Below are 21,810 nucleotides of genomic sequence, written 5' to 3' on the forward strand. Positions count from 1 at the left end.
GTTCTGTATGTTTATGAAGTGGTAAAGATTTTGTGATTAGGTTGCTCATTCTCCCTGAGAGTCTTCTTGGTAACTCAAAGAAGCTTACATGTTTAATGAGGTACCTTCTCTTAGCTATTTTATAAGCCAAAGGTGGCGATAAGCGCAGAATATCTTAAATAATGCCTTGTTTTCCTGTAGGGAAAGCAATCTACTCACTGGGATTGTTTCTAGCCACGGTGGCCATATGGTACAAGAGTAGGGGAGGGCTGCTGCCTTCATGCCCTGGTTCACAAAAGCATGGGGTTGGCCATTGCAGGAGAGAGGATGCTGGACTAGACGGGCCTTTGTTCTGTTCCAGCAAGGCCCTCCTAACATTTTTATGTCCTCTTGGTCATAGACAGTGGATTTAAGCCTCCATTTAAGCCTTATGGGAGAATGGGTCATCAGCAACCGCCTCAAATACATATGGCCCCAAGTATTATTTTCCATTTTCTGCTAACTTGCAAAATTGCCTTTTAACAGTGCAAACCTATGCATAGTGTTGGACTATGACCTGGGGGGGGGGGGGACTAGGGTTCAAATCCCCCCCTCAGCCATGAAGCTCATGGGGTGACCTTGAGCCAGTCACTGCTTCTCAGCCTAACCTACCCCACAGGATTGATGTGGAGATTAAATGGGGATGGATGGTCCAAGAATGCCACCTTGAACTCCTTAGTGAAAAGGTGAGATATAAATGCAATCAATAATTACATAAATAATTTAAGTCCAACTCTAATGTGAACGTATGTGAACTGTGCACACACAGGTAAGTGTGTACAGTTGCAGCTTAAAATAATACAGGAAGGGGGTATTCTAAAGTCAGGAATAGGAAAGTAAAAAAACCAAACAAAAAAAGCACCCTGAGATTTTGAAAAGTGAGTCAAACGAGAGATTAAAGTTTCAATTTATAACACTCATAAATAAACCCAGCAAGACAAGGGATATAAATATTTTTTGTAGTAGTTTATATTGGAGAAGAGGAAAGGAATTTCACATTCAATTAACCACTTAGGTGTTTCTGGAAAGATACCATATGGTCCTTGAATTATTAATTATAGCTTTTTAATGGATTATTGCATGTCAGGGCTGAAAGAGCAGTGGCTCTTGGGAACTGGAGTCTTCCCAAGGCATATCACATGGCCATAGTGCCCAGGAAGAGTGGCACGCTGGGACAAGGCAGAGGGTCCTTCCTTCCCAAGACCTTTTGCAGTTGCTGCGGCTACAAGTAAAGGAAGGAGAGGAGAGGTCACTTTGGTAGCTAGCATGGAGAGACTAGGAACTCTTCTGTAACCCAGATATTGATCCAGGTTAGCAAAAAGCATTGCAGGGAGTAGTCCAGGGATTCCTAAAAGTTAACGTCTCCTCGAAGGCACGCTTTTAAGTATCCTAGAAATTCATTTCCAAGCCAGGCTCTGGCAAAATCTAATCACATCCCTGGTCCTATATATGCTCACTGCTATATGCGGGTCAATGAGGTCTGCAGGCTTCAGAAGAAAGCTCCCAGATTGTATAGAATGCATATTGACTTGTGTCCAAACTCCCCATACATTATGGGGGAAGGCCATTCAGTCACACAGAAAGTAGAGGATGGGGACCCCAATTTTTTTCCACAGGCTGCAGACTTTGTGCCACACTACACAGGATCCCAGGAAATTCCAGCCACCCTGAGCGACTCTTGAGGGCAGGGGGATGTAGTCTGAAGGGGGAAGCCAGCAACCCCTCAATGTGTAAGCAAAATGCTACGTTATTACCAAAATGGCGCTGTGGGTTAATCCACAGAGCCTAGGGCTTGCCGATCAGAAGGTCGGCGGTTCGAATCCCCGCAACAGGGTGAGTTCCCATTGTTTGGTCCCAGCTCCTGCCAACCTAGCAGTTCGAAAGCACGTCAAAGTGCAAGTAGATAAATAGGTACTGCTCCAGCGGGAAGGTAAACGGTGTTTCCATGCGCTGCTCTAAGTCGCCAGAAGTGGCTTAGTCATGCTGGCCACATGACCCGGAAGCTGTACGCCGGCTCCCTTGGCCAATAAAGCGAGATGAGCGCCGCAACCCCAGAGTCGGTCACGACTGGACCTAATGGTCAGGGGTTCCTTTACCTTTACCTAAAGTAAAGGTAAAGGACCCCTGGGTGATTAAGTCCAGTCAAAATCCAGTCACACTATGGGGTGTGGCGCTCATCTCGCTTTTCAGGCCGAGGGAGCCAGCGTTTGTCCACAGCCAGCTTTCGGGGTCATGTGACCAGCATGACTAAACCACTTCTGGCACAACCCTATGACTAAAAAAGCACTAATGCTACAGTCATAAAGGGCTGAATTTCATGAGGTCAGTTTTTCCTTAAAAGCTTCAAGTGGTTTACAATTTGACAACTTCCAAACATTCTGCTTCAAGAACTGTGAATAGCTGGTGGGAAATGTTTCCTGAAAACTGTTGGCCTCACTTCAAAGGAAGATTGTTGGCTTAAGCTCTACTAAATTAATAGCTCCGGTTAGTCACAACTAACTTGCCCCATTGATTTCAATGGGACCTAAGTGGGATTCAGTTTTCTTGTGATCATTATCTGTAGCTTTTCTGTTCAAATGAAGAAATGAAAGGGCTTCTCTTTAAAAAAAAAAAAAGAAGCAATCCAAGATTCATGAGCTGGTTTTCAAAGTACTAACTTTGTTATGGTTTTGAAATGAATGCTGAGTTTATGAAACCACCTTTATAAAACAATAACCAGAGACTATTTACAGAAAAATCCACAAAGGGTTTGTTACATATTCATTTAATTTTCCTCTTCCTACACGCAGTCTCGTAAAACCTGGTTTTACAGTGTACTTTAAGATGACCCAGTTGAAAGTTAATCCAAGGGTATACAATTTGTATAAACAAATGGGTTTTCCACTTTGGCTGAAGCAGCAAGTTACAAGCATTCCAAAACTAAAGGATGTTTTCACAAGCGTCTCTAAAATCTGAATTTTTGAATTTTCTGGGTTTGCAAATTGAATGAAAGAGCCACACTGACCACAACATATATTTTTAATATATATACTTAAAAATGACCCACTTCTGCTTTCTGTACAACATTATAAAAACACTCAGAAGTTCTTCAATGCATATTTAAACTGTCTGTAGCCTCACTTGTGTAAAATGCACGCAGGCTAATGATTACATTATACCCTTTAGGAAATTGAAAAAGAAGTAACAGCCAAACATTTTGAAGTAGTCTCAATATTTTTTCTATGCTTTGCAGTAAGCCTAAACTATGCCTGGGGTCCAGACAGCTACCTTAGGTGCATCCAAGTCACTGGTCTTATTCAAGGACGTTTTTACTTGCCCCTCCTATTTTGAATGTTAGACTCCTCACCTCAAGCTATATTATTCAACATCTTTATCAACGACTTGGATGATGGACTCAAGGGCATCCTGATCAAATTTGCAGATGACACCAAACTGGGAGGGGTGGCTAACACTCCAGAGGACAGGATCACACTTCAAAACGACCTTGACAGATTAGAGAACTGGGCCAAAACAAACAAGATGAATTTTAACAGGGAGAAATGTAAAGTATTGCACTTGGGCAAAAAAAATGAGAGGCACAAATACAAGATGGGTGACACCCGGCTTGAGAGCAGTACATGTGAAAAGGATCTAGGAGTCTTGGTTGACCACAAACTTGACATGAGTCAACAGTGTGACGCGGCAGCTAAAAAAGCCAATGCAATTCTGGGCTGCATCAATAGGAGTATAGCGTCTAGATCAAGGGAAGTTATAGTGCCACTGTATTCTGCTCTGGTCAGACCTCACCTGGAGTACTGTGTCCAGTTCTGGGCACCACAGTTCAAGAAGGACATTGACAAACTGGAACGTGTCCAGAGGAGGGCAACCAAAATGGTCAAAGGCCTGGAAACGATGCCTTATGAGGAACGGCTAAGGGAGCTGGGCATGTTTTGCCTGGAGAAGAGGAGGTTAAGGGGTGATATGATAGCCATGTTCAAATATATAAAAGGATTTCACATAGAGGAAGGAGAAAGGTTGTTTTCTGCTGCTCCAGAGAAGCGGACACGGAGCAATGGATCCAAACTACAAGAAAGAAGATTCCACCTAGACATTAGGAAGAACTTCCTGACAGTAAGAGCTGTTCGACAGTGGAATTTGCTGCCAAGGAGTGTGGTGGAGTCTCCTTCTTTGGAGGTCTTTAAGCAGAGGCTTGACAACCATATGTCAGGAGTGCTCTGATGGTGTTTCCTGCTTGGCAGGGGGTTGGACTCGATGACCCTTGTGGTCTCTTCCAACTCTATGATTCTATGATTCTATTACTAGTGGCATTTATTTCACTTGCTAATTGCTTCCCATGAGTCATCCCAAAGCAATTTACAATATAATAACAGATATAAAACAGTTCCACAGATAAAAAACTTTTTAAAATGATAACATAAAATCATTTGGGTGGCAGTCAACTAATTGTTACTCAGAAATTAATGAACATGACTAAGTCCATTAACCTTCGTTTTCTTTTAAAATATCAATCCGCATGAAATATGGTACTCACAGTATTAGGAACATACGGCAATCCATAGAATTTCTCTTGTGTTTCCTTCAAAATCTCTGTGGTTGACTTCTCTAGAGGATGTTTCCCATGGTATATTTGGTCCAAGACAGCATAAAAGATCTAGATAGATAATATATATATATACTGAGCTGTGGCTCACTCTTGCTATTCAGCATGTGGTTAACAAATTCAGACATGCAGCAGAAGAAAAGAGATTAAAATACATGCATTCGCTTGCTTTTCTTTATGAGAGTAATATAGAATAACATTCAGAATAATACTAATTTTATTATTATTTGTACCTTGCCCACCTGACTGAGTTGCCCCAACCATCTGGGCGTCTTCCAAATATATAGGTAAAAGGTAAAGGACCCCTGGAGGGTTAAGTCCAGTCAAGGGCAACTATGGGGTTGTGGCACTCATCTCACTTTCAGGCAGAGGGAGCTGGCATTTGTCCACAGACAGTTTTCCAGGTCATGTGACCAGCATGGCTAAACTTCTACTGGCGCACCGAGGACCGTGATGAGTGCCAGAGTGCATGGAAATGCCATTTACCTTCCCACCGCAGTAGTACCTATTTATCTACTTGCACTGGTGTACTATTGAACTGCTAAGTTGGCAGGACCAGGGACCAAGCAACGGGAGCTCACCCCGTGGCGGGGATTCGAACCACCGACCTTCTGATCAGCAAGCCCAAGAGGCTCAGTGGTTTAGACCACAGTGCCACCCGCAACACACACACACACACACACACACAAATAAAGAAAGTCCCTGGCATCTCCGAAAGACCTCTGTCTGTAAACTTGGACAGCTACTACCAATCAGCATAGATAACACTGAGCTAGAAGGTGATCTGATTCTGCCCAATAAACCTTCCTACGATGTTCCCCTTCTCAAGTCTTGGGTATGCACAAAAATCCTGCTTTTTCAAAAGGAAGCCGCCATACATCCATAGGACTTCAGCCTGATCCTTAAAAGATACCATACTGTTGCATCGGGTAGGTATGCACATGTGTCTTATAGACTCTTGTATTACAAAAGCGTCCTCCACACAGCCCTCAGGATCTTTATTTCTGCACAGCTGTTACAAAAGGATACCTGAGCAAATCTAAGGCTTCCACTTCTTCCATCAGTACTAATTTCTAGCTAAATACCTGGAGTTAATAGGACCAAGTCAGGGAGACAGGAAAGCAGAGGAGAAATCAAGCACTATGCTGGATCCACCAGCATATTTTTGCAGTGTTATTTGAGCAGCAGCTAATATATTGAAGGCACGCTGGGACATATGGCTGGTTTCTAGCCAAATTTTGATTGAGGCCATCATTGATGTGCTATTTATAAAGAAACATTGCAGAAACCGGGGGGGGGGGGGTGTTACTCCATTTTTTGCTTTTGACATCTTAATAACTGGTCTTATCAATCAAAGCCTAGAGTAAAGTTATAAAGAATCAAATTATAATTAATTTGAGTCATGAATGGTTGCTGTACATTAAAAATATACTGTCTTTTTTTTTTTTTAACAGGGTGGCAGTCATTGTCCCCACTGCAGTCTTTGTGGGAGTGGCAAGATGTGGATTCCAAACCATGAGAAGAACATCTTCATGAAAAACCAAACCCCAGTATTGTACCACATAAATTCCCATGGAAAACTATAGTGGTGGGGAGAATTCCTTTCCAGGTCCTTTTCAAACTAGTCTTAGAACATAAAGACAGGGTTCTGGTGTCCTCCCAGTACTGCCACAATCTCTCATCCCACAAAAGAGCTCGCACAAGAAATTTGGATGGAAAGTAACATTTTGTAAGATAGTGTATCTAAAATGAAACGAGAGGATTGATTCACCAGAGTTACCGACTTTCAGGTCTCATGTGCTTCTCTTTCCCAATTAAGGCAACATGGCTGAAAAATGCTTAATACTGATTGAATTGCACCAAGGTATTTCTTGGCACAAAGAACCACCGATTTATCAGCCCTGTGCTCTGTGGAACTTGGCACAGAACATTATAACATGACCTTGCCACCCACTTATCTCTCATCTGGTGAGAGGCCTGTAAAAACTCAATTACTATGAAGCTCTACAACTTTTATAGATATGCCAGTACTTTTGCCTGGAGGCTCCCTTATTCTGCTTTTTGGCGGAGCAAAAATTAAATTACTTCAGATTGCAGGAGGGTTATTCTATTTTGGACCACCTCATCTGTTTGTTTGTTTTTTAAAAGATCCTTGCACCTAAAAATATAACCCATGAGGGAGAGAGCTGGACTGTGTGCAATGAGGGTTTAAATGCAACTATCCATGTGAAACAGTACAGTTCAGAAAAGACTCTAGCGATATGTGAAAGAAGAACTAAGAGCCTCTACCCTAGATTTGGAATTCCAAATATTCCCAGTCAAACTGTGGGTTTGGAGAGAACTGAAGGGGAAAGAGCTAAGAATTTAAAGTTATAATTATCTAAGCCTTGATATCCTGTAGAGGCTTGGAGGAGACAGACATTTAACCACAATTATGTTTCAGACTGTCCTTGTTCTTTGTGGAATGAGGTGGGTGACCTATGCATAACTCTTAGTCACCCTGCAATTTCCAAAAGCAAGCTTGGTGTTGGAGAAATTGCTATGACTGCCAAGGGAGAGAAAAGTGACTGCTATTACAGCTCTTGATGTCATGACAGAAGGGCTCAGAATGTTCCAGGATGGTATATTTTTTAAGCGGCAAACCTGAGAAAAGACAGGATGGTTTTCTCCATCACTGGGACCTTATGATCCACTCAGAGATCCCCCTACCAATCTCAGTTCAGATAGCATACTGCAAGGGCACAAGAAAAGCACTCTATGTACTTGCTCTCCACTTGTTTCATTCATTCATTCATTCATTCATTCATTCATTCATTCATATATATTCTTCAAGCACTGTATCTCATGTTAAGGGAAATAAATGAAAAGGGAGATACCAGGTGATTTTCTTACCCAATAAGCTAGAAGTTCTAATTATTTTGTTCACTGATTAATCTCCCCAAAAAGAGCTCTTTTAATAATCTGAGAGCCATAAACAAACCAAATGCATTTTCATTAAAATAAACACAACTGAAAGCTTTATTCAGTATTTTCTTAGAGATGAACTTCCTTGGGGAAGATTTTTTATGATTAAGCCAATATGTTATGTGCGTAAATTACCTAAAATAGAATCAGTTCTCATTTAGAATGTTCAAATGCATTTCCTCTTTAGAATAAATTAGATTTGGGTTCATAAATAAATAAATACATTTACATACTAGATTAGCTCGTGATTTCCCCTGAAATGCATTTATTTGTTATAGATTTGTTCTGGCTTATGCATTTATCAGAGTCTTTAGAAATAAGCATGTAAACATTTCTAACGGATTATGTTGCTTCTGTTAGAATGATTAGTTTTTGGAAAAGCACATGGCAACTTATGAACCATTCAAGTCCATTGCCAGAATGAAAACTTGGCTTGCATGCTCTTGTTCTGCATATTTATATTTTAGGCTGACAGTTTCCAGTGCCTTTTATTTAATGGATCCACACGAAAAAAGCTGCAACACCATGCACGCTTAATTTGCAGACGTCCCACTGAAGTTAGAGGGACTTTTATTATAATTATATATATTTTATATCATATATATATATATATATATATATATATATATACACACACACACACACACACACACAAAATTAACCAAGAAAAAAGAAGAAACAAAAAACAAAGAAACACAATTTGGCTTTGATAAGGCCCCACATTATTTGGCCTTATCCTCCAATCCAGAGGTCACAAGCAAGACATTTAGATTCAGGAACCCACTATAATCTATCATAAGGAAGCAGGAACAATCATTCTATCTGTGCACCAAATCTAGAGATCAAAGGCACATCATGGGGCTAGTGCAGATGTAATGCTGGCTCTTTGTTACCCATGACCAAGAAAAGTGGGAGGCAGCTATCCTCCCATCTTCTCTTCATTCCCACTCTGCCTTAACTAGAGTTCAGATAAATATTGGCACTGACCTTCAACCAGTTCACACTAACCAAGTTTGCCCTTAAACTCGGATCTGAACCCCAGTTTAAACTGCAGTTTCAGATCCTGATTAAAAGGAAACCTAGTTCAGCACTAGCACTAGAGGCAAGTTAAGGCAGAGGGGAATTCACGCTAGTGCTTGGAAGATGTGCTTCTGAAGCTGGCTGTCTCTTTTTTAATTGAAGTCAAGAAGAAACCAGAGTTAAAATCCACATCATTCCACAGAAGTAGGTTTTCACTGGCTGCTGCACAATGTAGAAATCTCTTTCCCTACAGAGTTCCCTGAACTTTTTCTAACAGCATTGCAGACTTTAAAAAGCTTAGATTGACTTTTGACTGTCAAGCTTTAGCTTTAAGAAAAGTTTATTTGGATATGTATTACTTTCAAACTGCAACTCATTCTACACTTAAGAGTCGATGACATTAAAATCCCATAAAGTTTTTAAGTAATTCATTTTAAGTATTCAACAGTTGTACAAATGTACCAAAGAATCTGCATCACTGAGTCATAACTTTAAAATGATGCTGTGCTAATCTTAAGATCTTTCACAACTTCATAGTAAGGTTAAAATCACATAGAAGCAAACAACATACCTGAAGCTGCATGTCGGCAGCAGCACAAACTTTCTTAGATTCGCAGAGTCTTGACACCATATGTTTGGGCAATGGCTTGAAAAATAATAAAAAAAAGAAGATGGGGAGATGGAAATCTTTTAAACAATTTTTAAATAGACTCAACGAACAGACAAAGTAACAGTCACGTGCAAGTAAAATGTGTATTTAATTGTATGCTGGAAAAGAACATGGCTCAGGGCTCTCTGTTGTTTCTACCACCTATTTCGCATCTTGATTGTTTAATGAAAGGACACTTGGCTTGGCTTTCCTTGCTGCCTTCTAGTCTGGAGAAGGTAAATGGTTGTGCAAGTAAAAACATAGCCAGGTGCTCGCTTAGGACCTGGAGAAGAAGTAGCAATAGTTGGATCAGCATGTCACACAAAATATCTTCTTCCAGCGGAGGAGAAGAAAAGTTAAGGTTTTCCTCTTCTCACAGAAGAGAATAAAACCAGCAGAAAAAGCAGGTAAGAAGAAATGGAATCTCTGCTCCAGATTTTTTGGGGGATGAAGAGGTAGGAAAAACACAAAGGAGAAAGGAAAGGAGAAATTCAAAGGGGAAACTTGAGATCAAAGGCAGATGGGGGGAAAGAGAGAATCCCTGTCTGCTTTGGGCAAAGGCAGACAGGGGCAGAACTGAAAGAGAAGCTACAGGAAATCGATCACATCACATGTTCCTTACTTGGGCAAACCATAAGACACAACCCATCATGTGGATATATTGCATGCCAGCCAGGGAAAGTCTAGTTCTCTTCTTGTTACAAATCTATACCACGTCAAGAGACACAGACAGGTAAACTATTCCAGGCAAACAAACACTCCGGTTTATGATAGGAGAAAGTATCTATTGTTAGCTATGAGGAGAAAGGTAAGAAGAAAGATGCTTCATTTGATATAGCTTCTCACCTTAAAAAAATGGAGCGAGAATAAAATAAATTAGAAGTCTGAAGACAAAACTATATGCTACTAACAACACTGTATATCTTTTTGTCCAGTTTCCCCCTCTCCTCTATAATATAGCCTATCTCCTGGGATCATCCTGATATGTGTTTACCTGGCCCTAACAACATGAAGGAACAGATTAAGTTTTTCTACACAATATACAGCGAAGTGCGAAGACTGAACACGGAATGCTTCTTACTAATTTATACTTGTGCCCTGAATGTCAGTGTGACCAAATCCTTCAACTTGTTAAAGAGCCTCTGTAGCTTCAAAAATGAAATACAGATGTCTGGCATTTACAAACAGCTCTTCAATCATGCCTGAAGCTTTACAGTTGAAGTGTTTAAGAATTGTTCTATCAAAGAATTGTTGCTATTACAAAATAGCAACATGGTCAGGTTCTGTTCTAATTATGACATCTAGAAAAACTACTCATGTAAGTAGAACAAAAGCAGCTGCATCAAAGTTATTGAGAACCAATGAAAACATTATCAGCAAATTAGATGGAAGTGAAAATGGGCAAGAAATGCTCCTAAACTGAAATGCTTCCCATGGTAGTTAACCACACAAGATCTATAATTTTCCCATCCAGAAAATAGCAGTATAGTTTTGAAAACTTAAGAATATCCCGTGTGCAAAGCTGTAATTTAAATTGCACCATTTAAACAGCAGACAATTATTCCACACTGTAGTACAACTGCTATTCTGGGACTTAGCCCCCAGACATGGACCCCTTGATTAGAATGATTTCTAAATGAGAAAAAAGCAGATCTCTTTCCCCACTCCCTCCCACCCAAAAAAAACCCCGGTAAAGAATACAAACATAAACATATAACAGACATAAATGTTAGACCACACACAGGCCTAATCAGCACCATTGCAGATAAAAGCAAGACAGGTGGACCCAAGGCTTTCCTCTTCTTAATAATGAAAGAAATGTTAAACTGAAAATATAACTTAACTCTCTGAAGCTGGTAATTGCTACTTTGCCAGTTAATCCTTTACTCCTCTGAGCTCCAAAGCTGTATCCCAGGTGGCATCTAATGCTTAAAGGTGGGGGGGGGGGGGAGAGAGATAAGAGGCTCAAAGAACACTGCATCAGCTCATCCTAGGATTCCCCCTAGACCACATCTGTATAACACAAGATGAGCAGAAGCTGTGGATGAGTGGTTCTGCCTATTCTGGAAGGCAGGAAAATTTAATATGATAGTGAGAGGGGCAAGTCCAGAAAGCCCACCTTTAGGCTGAGCAAAGCAGCCACCTCTGGAGGCCTAAGCTGAGGGTGTGTGGGGACTGCTGCCATTGCCTGCCTCCCAGGGCATTTCTTCTACTTCCCTCTACTGGAGAAAAACTGTAGGTGGGATTCATCTAAGAAGCCCCATCAGCGGAAGTCCTGAGCAAGGACTTCCACTTGCACAACAGGGTTTTCCCCTCTCCCCCTGGCTCACGGGGGGTGGGAGAATCCCCAGAACATGAGGGGAGACGAGGGCAGAGTGTTCCATCCGGCAAACGGAAATGCCTGCACAGACTGAATGTTCCCAAGGGTGCAATGCTGAATCCCCACCCTTTGTGTGCCGCACTAAGAAAAGCTTACAAAAGGAACCATTTAATTAAATGAATAAATCTGCTGGCCACTGCTGGAAACCACGTGTTAGCTTGTTGGGTCTATAGTCTGACTTGGCAAGGCTCTTCTTATGTTCTAAACCAGGAATGATGAAGCCAGATGTTAGTGGACTACAACTTGCATCAGTCCCAGGCATCATGGCTACTGGACAAGGATGCTGGGAGTTGTAATACTGTGACCTCTATAAGGATACAGCTTCCCCATTCCTGAACAAAACTTCCTTCTTCCCAGTCATGACCCATCACAGCCACTAAACACCTGAGAAAGGGTCCCCATTTACGCATTCAATATACTCAGTTGTTGGGTTTTGTATTTTTTTTAAAAAAAGAAGTCTACGGTACAAAATATAAACATTTAAAAACTTGGCAGGAGGGAATGGTTTTATTTTATAGGGCTCTAATTTTTAACACAGTTACAGCCAAATTGGCTCTTCTAGTATAACTTTACTTTTTCTGCAGTTTTATACTTTGGCTGTTTCAAATCACATCAAACAGAAACTGAGCCTCAGAGCTGTCAAGTGGTATCCTGTTTTAAACAGAACAAAATAGCAGAACCCTGCTAATTGGTATTTTGGTAAACCACAATCCCACAAATCCTCGCTGAAATGGAAATCCAGGTTTGCAGTTCAGTGAAGCATAGAGCAGGAAGCCCTTTGTTGTCAGGGAATGAGAAACACTACTAACCATGCACCTCTCTGGGATAGTAGAGGGGTGAAAGCATCCCTCCTGGCGCAGTTAAAGCACCACTGCAGGTAACAGAACAAGGGAGCACAACACATATTTCCCCTCTGAAGCGGGGGGGGGGGGGAGTCCCAGGCCCAGGCTCAAATGTGGCTCTCTAGGCATCTTCATCCAGCCCTCAAGACTCTAACTGAGACATACCTCTTTCTTAGGCCTCAGCCCTCACTAGGCTTGCTCTACACCCTTGTAGACTGTTCCTGCCTGCCTGGAATGTGTCTTCAAACTTTTCCTTGCCTGGTTGGAGAGATGTGTGTGTGTGTGTGTGTGTGTGTGTGTGTGTGTGTGTAAATCTCTGCTTTTGGCCTGACCAGAATATACAAAGGTAAGAGTCAACTTCATCGCTGGCAAATTACAAATTAATGTGTCCCTGGGGCCAGATAACTTTCACCTAACTGTCTTTGAATCATTGAAATGTGAACTTGCTGAACTTGCTGTTTGTTTTTTAAAAAATGCAACTTATTAAAATTAGCCATCTTGCCAAATGATTAGAGGGCAACCAACTGGACACTATTTTTTTTTTTTTTTAAAGATAGTATCTGGAACCTATGGCCTGCTAGCCCAGAGGTAGTCAATGTGGTGCACTCCTGGTGTTGCTGAACTACAACTCCCATTATCCCTGACCACTGACCATGCTGGCTGAGGCCAATGGGAGCTGCAGTCCAGCAACATCTGGAGTGCACCACATAGGCTAGCCCAGGGTAGCCATTCTTCTGCCTCAGGTAAATGGATTATTAAAGCTAGCATTATTAAACCCTTGCTGAGAATTAATCCACATGGTTTCTGCAAAGGGTACTCCTGCCTCAGCAACCTTTTATAATTCTTTAAAAATGTCAACCTGTGACAACATATCACTATTTCTAACCGACAGCTCAGATGGCAAATGCCAACATGACTATAGCCAAAACAGGGCTACTGAAGAACAAAGGGAGAGGGGAGTTATCCGCATGCTCAGGGGAACCTTGAGATAAGCAGAAGTACAAAAGTTCTTTTTCAAAAAAACAAAAAACCTAAAGGCATCTTCCCAAACATTACAGTGGAGACTAGCCTTACTTTATAGCCACAGTCTCTTGAGAATTGGCTGGAAAATGAAAGGGGAGAGGAGGAATGGGAACAGCCAATGAAGAGGACATGGCCACAGAAGTCATGGGACTTCAAAACACTGCCAGTTGCTGGTGGGCAGGAGAAGGCTATTTGATAGAGACTGCAAAGAGTGCAGAGGGGATAAAGAGAGGAGAGGAAGATGAGTGGCTATTTCTATGTCTTTTCCAGAGACTCAGTTAGGAATTGTTTGTGTGTGTGTGTGAGAGAGAGAGAGAGAGAGAGAGAGAGAGAAATAAACAAACAGAGGTGGATGGAGATGTGAGGTCATGATGATTTTTAGGTCATCAGCACCTAACATAATCAATCAGTCAATCTCTCTCTCTCTCTCTCTCTTAAACACCCACACCCACACCCACACACCCCTGCCTATCCACCCCATTCCCTCTTCATTTTCTCTTCCTTTCTCACAAAGAAAGTAACTGGGAAAACATATTTTAATGATATATGTTGTTGTTGTTGTTTAGTCATTTAGTTGTGTCTGACTCTTCGTGACCCCATGGACCAGAGCACGCCAGGCACCCCTGCCTTCCACTGACTCCAGCAGTTTGGTCAAACTCATGCTGGTAGCTTCGAGAACACTGTCCAACCATCTCGTCCTCTGTCGTCCCCTTCTCCTTGTGCCCTCCATCATTTCCAACATCAGGGTCTTTTCCAGGGAGTCTTCTCTTCTCATGAGGTGGCCAAAGTATTGGAGCCTCAGCTTCAAGATCTGTTCTTCCAGTGAGCACTCAGGGCTGATTTCCTTAAGAATGGAGAGGTTTGATCTTCTTGCAGTCCATGGGACTCTCAAGAGTCTCCTCCAGCACCATAATTCAAAAGCATCAATTCTTCAGCGATCAGCCTTCTTTATGGTCCAGCTCTCACTTCCATATATCGCTACTGGGAAAACCATAGCTTTAACTATACAGACCTTTGTTGGCATGTCTCTGCTTTTTAAGATGCTGTCTAGATTCCACTAAATCAGTGAATGTTCAAAAGGCACCAGACTTTTCTGGTTAAAACCTAGCCTCAGTTTTTTGTTCTATAACAAAAAAATGCTTGGTGAAAGCTTTTTGCTTACGTTTTACTAAAGCTGATATAATTGAGAGTGCCAAGTCAAAGCAACAGTTCTCTGAGAGAATCAAATATGGCTAAGAAAGAGAGTAGAATCTGGTCCACCTTCTAAGCACATGAAAACAAGCTTCCTCCAGACAAAAAATGTCACAACCAGTTATTAACATAGCAAACAACAGGTCTGCTCTCAAACTCCGATTGCTCATATTTGTATTCAAAATTACAGGAAATAAAGCATTTGTTATCGAACCCTTTAAAACCAATCCCCCTTTAAAAAAGAAAAATAGACAGCTGAGTCAAAAATAATTTTTAAGCTATTCAGAAAGGTGAAAGAAATGCACATTCAGAAACATGACAGCAAAACAGTCGTTTAGGCTCAAGTCCTAATCCCACATTACATTTTATCCTGTCTGCAAGGATGAATTAAAGCTGACTCAATTACTTCCTGGTACACAATGATTCTATGCCAAACGGCCTCCATCACAAAACAGGCCAGGAATATTTAAGGAATGGGGCGCACAGTGCCTGGCTCCAAATTTGTGAGCTAAAAGGAGACAAGGTTTGTAAAGTATCTGGAAAATAGAAGTAGTATATTATACCCTTAAGGCTGCAATCTGAGGCACACTTACCAGAAAGTAAATCCCACTGGATTAGTGGGACTTACTTCCAAGAAAGCGTTCTTAGGATTGCATTGTAAGTATCTTTCTTAAATGTATTTCTCCCTTAAGCCCACATCATTCTATAAATCAGTTCCACAAGGCTAGACAACAGAGCTGACTAAAAAGAAACAAAAGCATCTTTTAAAAGTCAGTATTAAATGTTGAGGTGCCCATGATATTTTCAACTCTGCAAAATAAAATTAAACAAATAAATTCATTGAAATGCACTGGGAGCAACCATCCCAACCGCAACTTTCTATCACCAAGGAATTGCGTGTTACTGATTCTTCTAAGTGATGGCAGCTCCTTGTTAAACACTGAATATCCTGAATTCCCACTGCTGTTTGACAGATTTGTAAGCTCTTAGTTCTTTGAAGAATCATGTAGCACACTTAGGACTTCAATACAATTTTATTGTTCTAGCCAAAGGCCATGACAAACCTGCAGCAACAGTACCAATAAAACAATACGGATCATGCAGTCATAATATGAGCCAACATCCATGATGTAACAGAGGAGTTACCAGAGACACCAACAAACTCAAATCCAGCTTGATATCAAATTAAACCTCTGAATCACCACAACAATTTATAGCAATCCTATCTAACTCAGTCAGGGACTGGCTAGATGAAAAGATGTGGTGAGAGGCACTAGCTGGGGGACCCTCAAGAGAAACCCCAGAGGAGGAAGGCTCAGAACCAGGAGATTGGTGGTGGGATGCTGAGAAAAGGTCAGAGGAGAAGATGGGGAGCAGGGGCTGGATGCTGAAGGGGCAACAGGGTTTAGTGAGCAGAAAGAGCCTGGGACAGGGAGCAGAGAAGGGAGCAGAGAAGGGGAGTCAACAGGCTGCTGAAGAATCCAGGGAGTCTCCCTCTCCTGCCGCACCAGGCTCCCCTCCCTGCTGGTCTCCAAGAACATGCAGAATAATGAGGAGAGCAGAACAGAGGCGTGCAGGCGCAGTTTGAGACTGCTTGGGAAACATCTGAGAGAGGAGGAGTCTTAGAAAGTGTGGAAAACTAAGGCTGCTTCGTAGAGCAAGACCTACTAAGAAGTGTCACTGGGGTTGTATGCCATTTCCTTGAATAAAGAGTTAACTTCACTGACAATGGAGCCCTGCGTCTTTTGTGCTGACCTGCATCTGACTCTAGCCCTGACACTCCCTTTTCCTCAGCATCCCTTTCTGCATTGGGCCTCACAGAGGGGAAGGGAAGGAAAGCCAGGAATTAGGCTTTGGAAACAGCAGCCGTAGTAGTAGTAGTAGTAGTAGTAGTAGTAGTAATAATAATAATAATAATAATAATTTATTATTTGTACCCCACCCATCTGGCTGGGTTTCCCCAGCCACTCTGGGCGGCTTCCACAGAAACCAAAAATACACTAAAATATCACACATTAAAAACTTCCCTGAACAGGGCTGCCTTAAGATGTCTTCTGAATGTCAGGTAGTTGTTTATTGCTTTGACATCTGATGGGAGGGCGTTCCACAGGGTGGGCGCCACTACCGAGAAGGCCCTCTGCCTGGTTCCCTGTAGCTTTGCTTCTCACAATGAGGGAACCGCCAGAAGGCCCTCGGCGCTGGACCTCAGTGTCTGGGCAGAACGATGGGGGTGGAGACGCTCCTTCAGGTATACTGGGCCGAGGCCGTTTAGGGTTTTAAAAGTCAACACCAGCACTTTGAATTGTGCTCGGAAACGTGTTCAGGCAGATTCCTGGAAACCTTTACAATCCTTCCAGGTCAGGGGGGCAATGGACCACTTGAGGAGGAAGATGCACTGGAGTAGGTTTTCTCCAACCTGCCGCCCTCCAGATGTTCCAAACCACAGCTCCCATTAGCCCTATCCAGTACCAATGGAAATTGCTGTTCAAAACGCCTGAAGGGCACCAGATTGGGGAAGGCTGCCCAAAAGCTTGAGGACACCCCACAGCACTTAGGACTTAATATTTCCAAAGGCTCAAAAATTAAGTTTTTAAAAATAAAAATAAAAATGGCAGTCTCAACCATTTTGTTTCCATCACTCAGTTACTTATGGGAAGATACATAAAGGGGGGCATGAGGTATGAGTCTCATGACAAAATATTTCTCCACCTAGCTTCATACATCTGAATCTATTCTGTTTCCCGCCCCCCCCAAAAAACCCCCCAACAACCCAAAACTCTTATGTTATTTACAATCAGCCTGCTTTTTAGTTATCCTACCTGACCCGTTTTATAGTGCCTTGCAAATTGGTTCACCACTCGATAATCATTTGCAAAATACTCCATCAAGATAGAGGGAACTTCAGCAAAGTCTGTAGAACATCTTGTCCCTATAGAAAAGAAGCAGAAGCATTAACATGCAGGTAGCCATAAAGTTTACATAAATTCTTCTGTCTTCCCCCAAGTTCCTCTTAGCTTTCCATCTGCACTTTTGATGAACTGTGGTAAATCATTCATTAAGTAAATATTTCATTTCTGTAATGTTATTGTACATACTGGCAGAAAAGCTAAATTATAATCCTACATGTTTTACTGCAAATCACAAAGTAAATACAATATTTGAACAGCTGGGTGAGGCACCCTATAAAGCTATGGCTCACACCCTTTATAAACTTAAACCAGGCTACAGCCAATCTGGCCCCACTTTAAACACTAAATCCTTAATTGTCGTTACTTTATACCTAATTACAATAAAAATATCAAACTGTGCTTAAAAATTTAATCCCATTTACAAATATTATCATCCCATCTGTCTGATGAGCTAGCACAATTAATGTCCATATTTGCTTTCCTTTATTGTTCAAGTATCAGTCACTGAAGAGCAGCTTGTTTTGGGGGGGCAGTTACCTCAAGACACCTTATGGTGAAATAACAATTTACAATTAAAAAATTAAGTCCTCATATCTACTCTCTTCTCCCTTGTGATCAGTGGGCTTCAAGCTTTTATAGATTGTCACTTTCTGGAGCTACAAATATTTGCATATTACTATTCCTTGTATGGCAGGGGGTAGGGAACTAGATCCAGCTGGTTGATCAAGTCATGTAACATAAGGTGACATCATATAACATAAGGTGATTCAAAACTCAAGCTGCAATGGAAAATTCAATCTGGGTATGAAAAGGACCTTCCTTTGAAGTTGCAGCATGTTCAGACCACAGCTGAAAGGAAGAACCTTTGCATCCTTGGCATGAATTCAAGCCGAGGTTCAAAAGAAGGTTTTTCCTGCAACTGGCGCCTATGAGAAAGGTGGGTGTGATTTGCCCAAAGCCACTTGGCAAGCCAGCCTCCAAAACCTGGCAAGCCTAATTAGGCCTGCGGGCTGGAGGTTCCCCACCACTTTGTACGCAACCTGGACTTCTTTCCTCAAATGTTACCAAATGGGGGGTCTTGCATTTTTGCAGCGCTCAAACCACAACATGTTGCGATGTTTTGTTTCCTTTGTTGCTAGCAGATCCATTGTGGTCTGGGAGGCTGTGTGGAACATGAGTGTCATGAACATCTACTGAATAGTGCCAGTTGCGGGGGGGGGGGGGGGATGCAGTGTACATTTCTCACTCCTAGCGCTTCTTCATGAAGCTTGTAGTTAAGCTATAAAATTTGATCCCACAGGAGGTGGTGGTGGCCACCAACTTGGATGGCTTCAAAAGATGATTGGACAAATTAATGGACGATAAGGCTTATAGTGGTGACTAGCCATGATGGGACTAGGGACGTGGGTGGCGCTGCGGGTTAAACCACAGAACCTAGGACTTGCCGATCAGAAGGTCGGCAGTTCGAATCCCCGTGATGAGGTGAGCTCCCGTTCCTCAGTCCCTGCTCCTGCCAACCTAGCAGTTCGAAAGCACGTCAAAGTGCAAGTAGATAAATAGGTACTGCTCCGGCGGGAAGGTAAACAGCATTTCCGTGCGCTGCTCTGGTTTGCCAGAAGCGGCTTAGTCATGCTGGCCACATGACCCAGAAGCTGTATGCCGGCTCCCTCAGCCAGTAAAGTGAGATGAGTGGTGCAACCCCAGCGTTGTCTGCAACTGGACCTAATGGTCAGGGGTCCCTTTACCTTTTTTAGCCATGATGGCTATGTTCTACTTCCACTGTCAGAGGTAGTATGCCTCTGAATACCAGCCGCTGGGAATCGCAGGTGGGCAGAGTTCTATTCTGCACTTGCAGGCTTCCGACAAACACCTGGTTGGCCACTGTGAGAACAGGATGCTGGACTAGATGGGCCACTGACATGTCCCAGCAAGCTCTTCTTATGTTCCCCCACCCCTTGCACTGGATGAGAACTAGTTTAACTATATCATTTAAAGGTGGATAGGAGGAGGAAGAAGCGAAGTAACAGTGAAACTGAGAAATCACAAAGGGTCTGCAGGAAGGTTAAGCACAACAGAATTGGGGGAGGGAGCTTCTGCAACATACCAACATTCCTAGCTCACCACTTCCTACTGATCTAAAAGATTTAACGATCTATTAAATTAAATTCAGAACTATTTTGATGCTAGCAAAATCACCCTTGACATGGATGCTACTGGAATGGAAACTGAATCTGCTCCCTGCCTCTGCTCACTACTCCACCTATCAAGAATTAAGTCTGTTCCTGCATAGTACCATCCTCGTTTCTGCTCCTTATTCACACAAAGTATGATGGGCAGTTGGGAAAAGGCTTATATGTAATATACAGAAGATAATTTGGAGTAGTTTTTAAAGGCAAGTAAGTAAATTGCTCTCAGCTGCCTTAAAGATAAGACTAAAACCTCTACTTGCAGTACAACCAGATACACCATGTGCAAACTATGAAAGGGTTGCATGTAAAAAATGAAGTACTTGTTTGAACTTTAACCAGTAAGCTTACCAGTGACATGTTGGTATCGAGTCCTTCCCAGCATAGAATGCATGGCATGTCCCATTTCATGGAAGAGATTCTCCATCATCCCAGGAGTAAGCAATGTTGGCGAACTACTAGTGGAATGGGGCAAACTTAGCATAAGGACAACAACAGGAAGCTGGTATTCTCCATTTTCTTTTAGCCTGCCTCCACGTATTGTAAAGTGGCAATCCTATAAATATATATTTAGATCAGAAAAAACACTCTTTTTCATCAGTACTTCACCATACTAATATAATTTAAGACATCAGCACAGTTTCAAGCGGTCTCAGAATCTGCTTACAATTATAGAATTGTCTGAAATCAAGCTGTTGCACCGTACCGGAACAGATGGAGTGGCTAAGCAAAGTGAAGCCCTTTGGTTTAACTTGATTGTTTGGCATTCTGCTTATAAGTTTGTTTATCAGTTTATTTTAAATGTGGCAATTCAGTTGAACATGGAGATACCAGGACCAAATTGGGTGCATGCTTTCAGGGCATAATTCCGCTTTTGAAGCTGAAATACCAACTCAACCCTTTGAAGATTTTCCATGATCTCCCTCCACTAGCAGCCCCCTAGTTCCCTTTTCTACACCCCTTACAAAGATCTCCTGACCAGAGATGTGTTTGGAAGGGCACAGCAGGCTGCAGGGTCATATTTTGAGGAGAAGAAAAAAGGCTCATAGCGTTTGTAATGTTAGGGAATTGTTACCTGATAAGGCTTGTCTGGTCTTTGAAAAAAATCACAATAGATGTATCCCAATAATCCTTCTTGTTCATGGAAAACTGCCTAAAATAAAACAGGAAAGTACTAAGTGAAAGGCCCAATAACCGATGATGTGCTACTGTAGGCTTTATGGGGGGAACATTCCAAATCTGACCATTTTATATGATTTTACAATTTTTTCCCTCTTTGTTGTAGAATTCAAACTACTACTAGGCGATTCAAGTCCCATTCACAAGATTACTAAAGGTTTTAATATACAAGTTCTACCCCTTATCCAAATGGATGACTCATGAAGCAATACAAAAATAACCAATACCTTTTAAAGCAATATTTGAGTTTTAAATCTGTTTCACACTACATATATCACAATTAAGCAATATGAGCAAAGATCTAATAGGAAGCAGTTATGAAATATGAGACAGGAATAGTTTATCCACTTTACAGATGTTTGATGAATGACAGCTCCTGCTGTTACTTGGACTTTGAAGTATAAGTGAGAAAGATGACCCACTAGCAAGCATTAAGAAAAGGAAATAAAAAGAAGTGAGAAAGCCAGCATGCCCTGGACCTGATAAAACTGCTTTTAAATCTTTTCTTAGACACAGTACTGATTTTATGTCACATTTTCCTACATGAATGTTTTAGATTTTGGAAATACCGTAGAGAAAAGAAAAGCAGGATACAAGTTCAAGCATTAAGAAATAAATTAAAGTTGTAAATATTTAATTTGTTTTGCAAATTTGTTTTCCCATGATCTCCTTTAAAGTTTGTTCCAACTCAGAATCTGAGGTTGGTTGTTGCCCATGAAAGCTCATGCCATTTTGCAATAAAAAGCTTATTAAAAGTTAGTCTCAATGTGCCATCAAACACATTTTCTTTTGAAGTTTGTGCAGCTCATTCTTAGGTCTTGGCTCTTTCAACTTTACGAAATTGTTGCC

General features: G+C 41.7%; 1 protein-coding gene across 3 annotated transcripts in view; it reads right to left on the reverse strand.

The window, feature by feature from the left end:
* MIPEP (mitochondrial intermediate peptidase) overlaps nucleotides 1-21,810 on the reverse strand; it is a 51,180-nt gene that overhangs the window by 12,589 nt on the left and 16,781 nt on the right. For 2 of the 3 annotated variants that reach the window (XM_083436435.1, XM_083436436.1), the window contains exons 12-16: nucleotides 20,858-20,935; nucleotides 20,134-20,338; nucleotides 17,507-17,616; nucleotides 9,174-9,248; nucleotides 4,550-4,669 (exon numbers count right to left, since the gene is read on the reverse strand). In XM_083436435.1, the coding sequence (XP_083292561.1) occupies nucleotides 4,550-4,669; nucleotides 9,174-9,248; nucleotides 17,507-17,616; nucleotides 20,134-20,338; nucleotides 20,858-20,935 (588 nt within the window). Of the gene's footprint in view, nucleotides 1-4,549; nucleotides 8,115-8,233; nucleotides 9,249-17,506; nucleotides 17,617-20,133; nucleotides 20,339-20,857; nucleotides 20,936-21,810 lie in introns of those variants that run through there. The other variant, XR_014510185.1, reaches the window with a different exon arrangement.

This window comes from Podarcis tiliguerta, assembly GCF_965153285.1.
Source record: "Podarcis tiliguerta genome assembly, chromosome: 4".
Classification (NCBI taxonomy): Eukaryota; Metazoa; Chordata; class Lepidosauria; order Squamata; family Lacertidae; genus Podarcis; species Podarcis tiliguerta.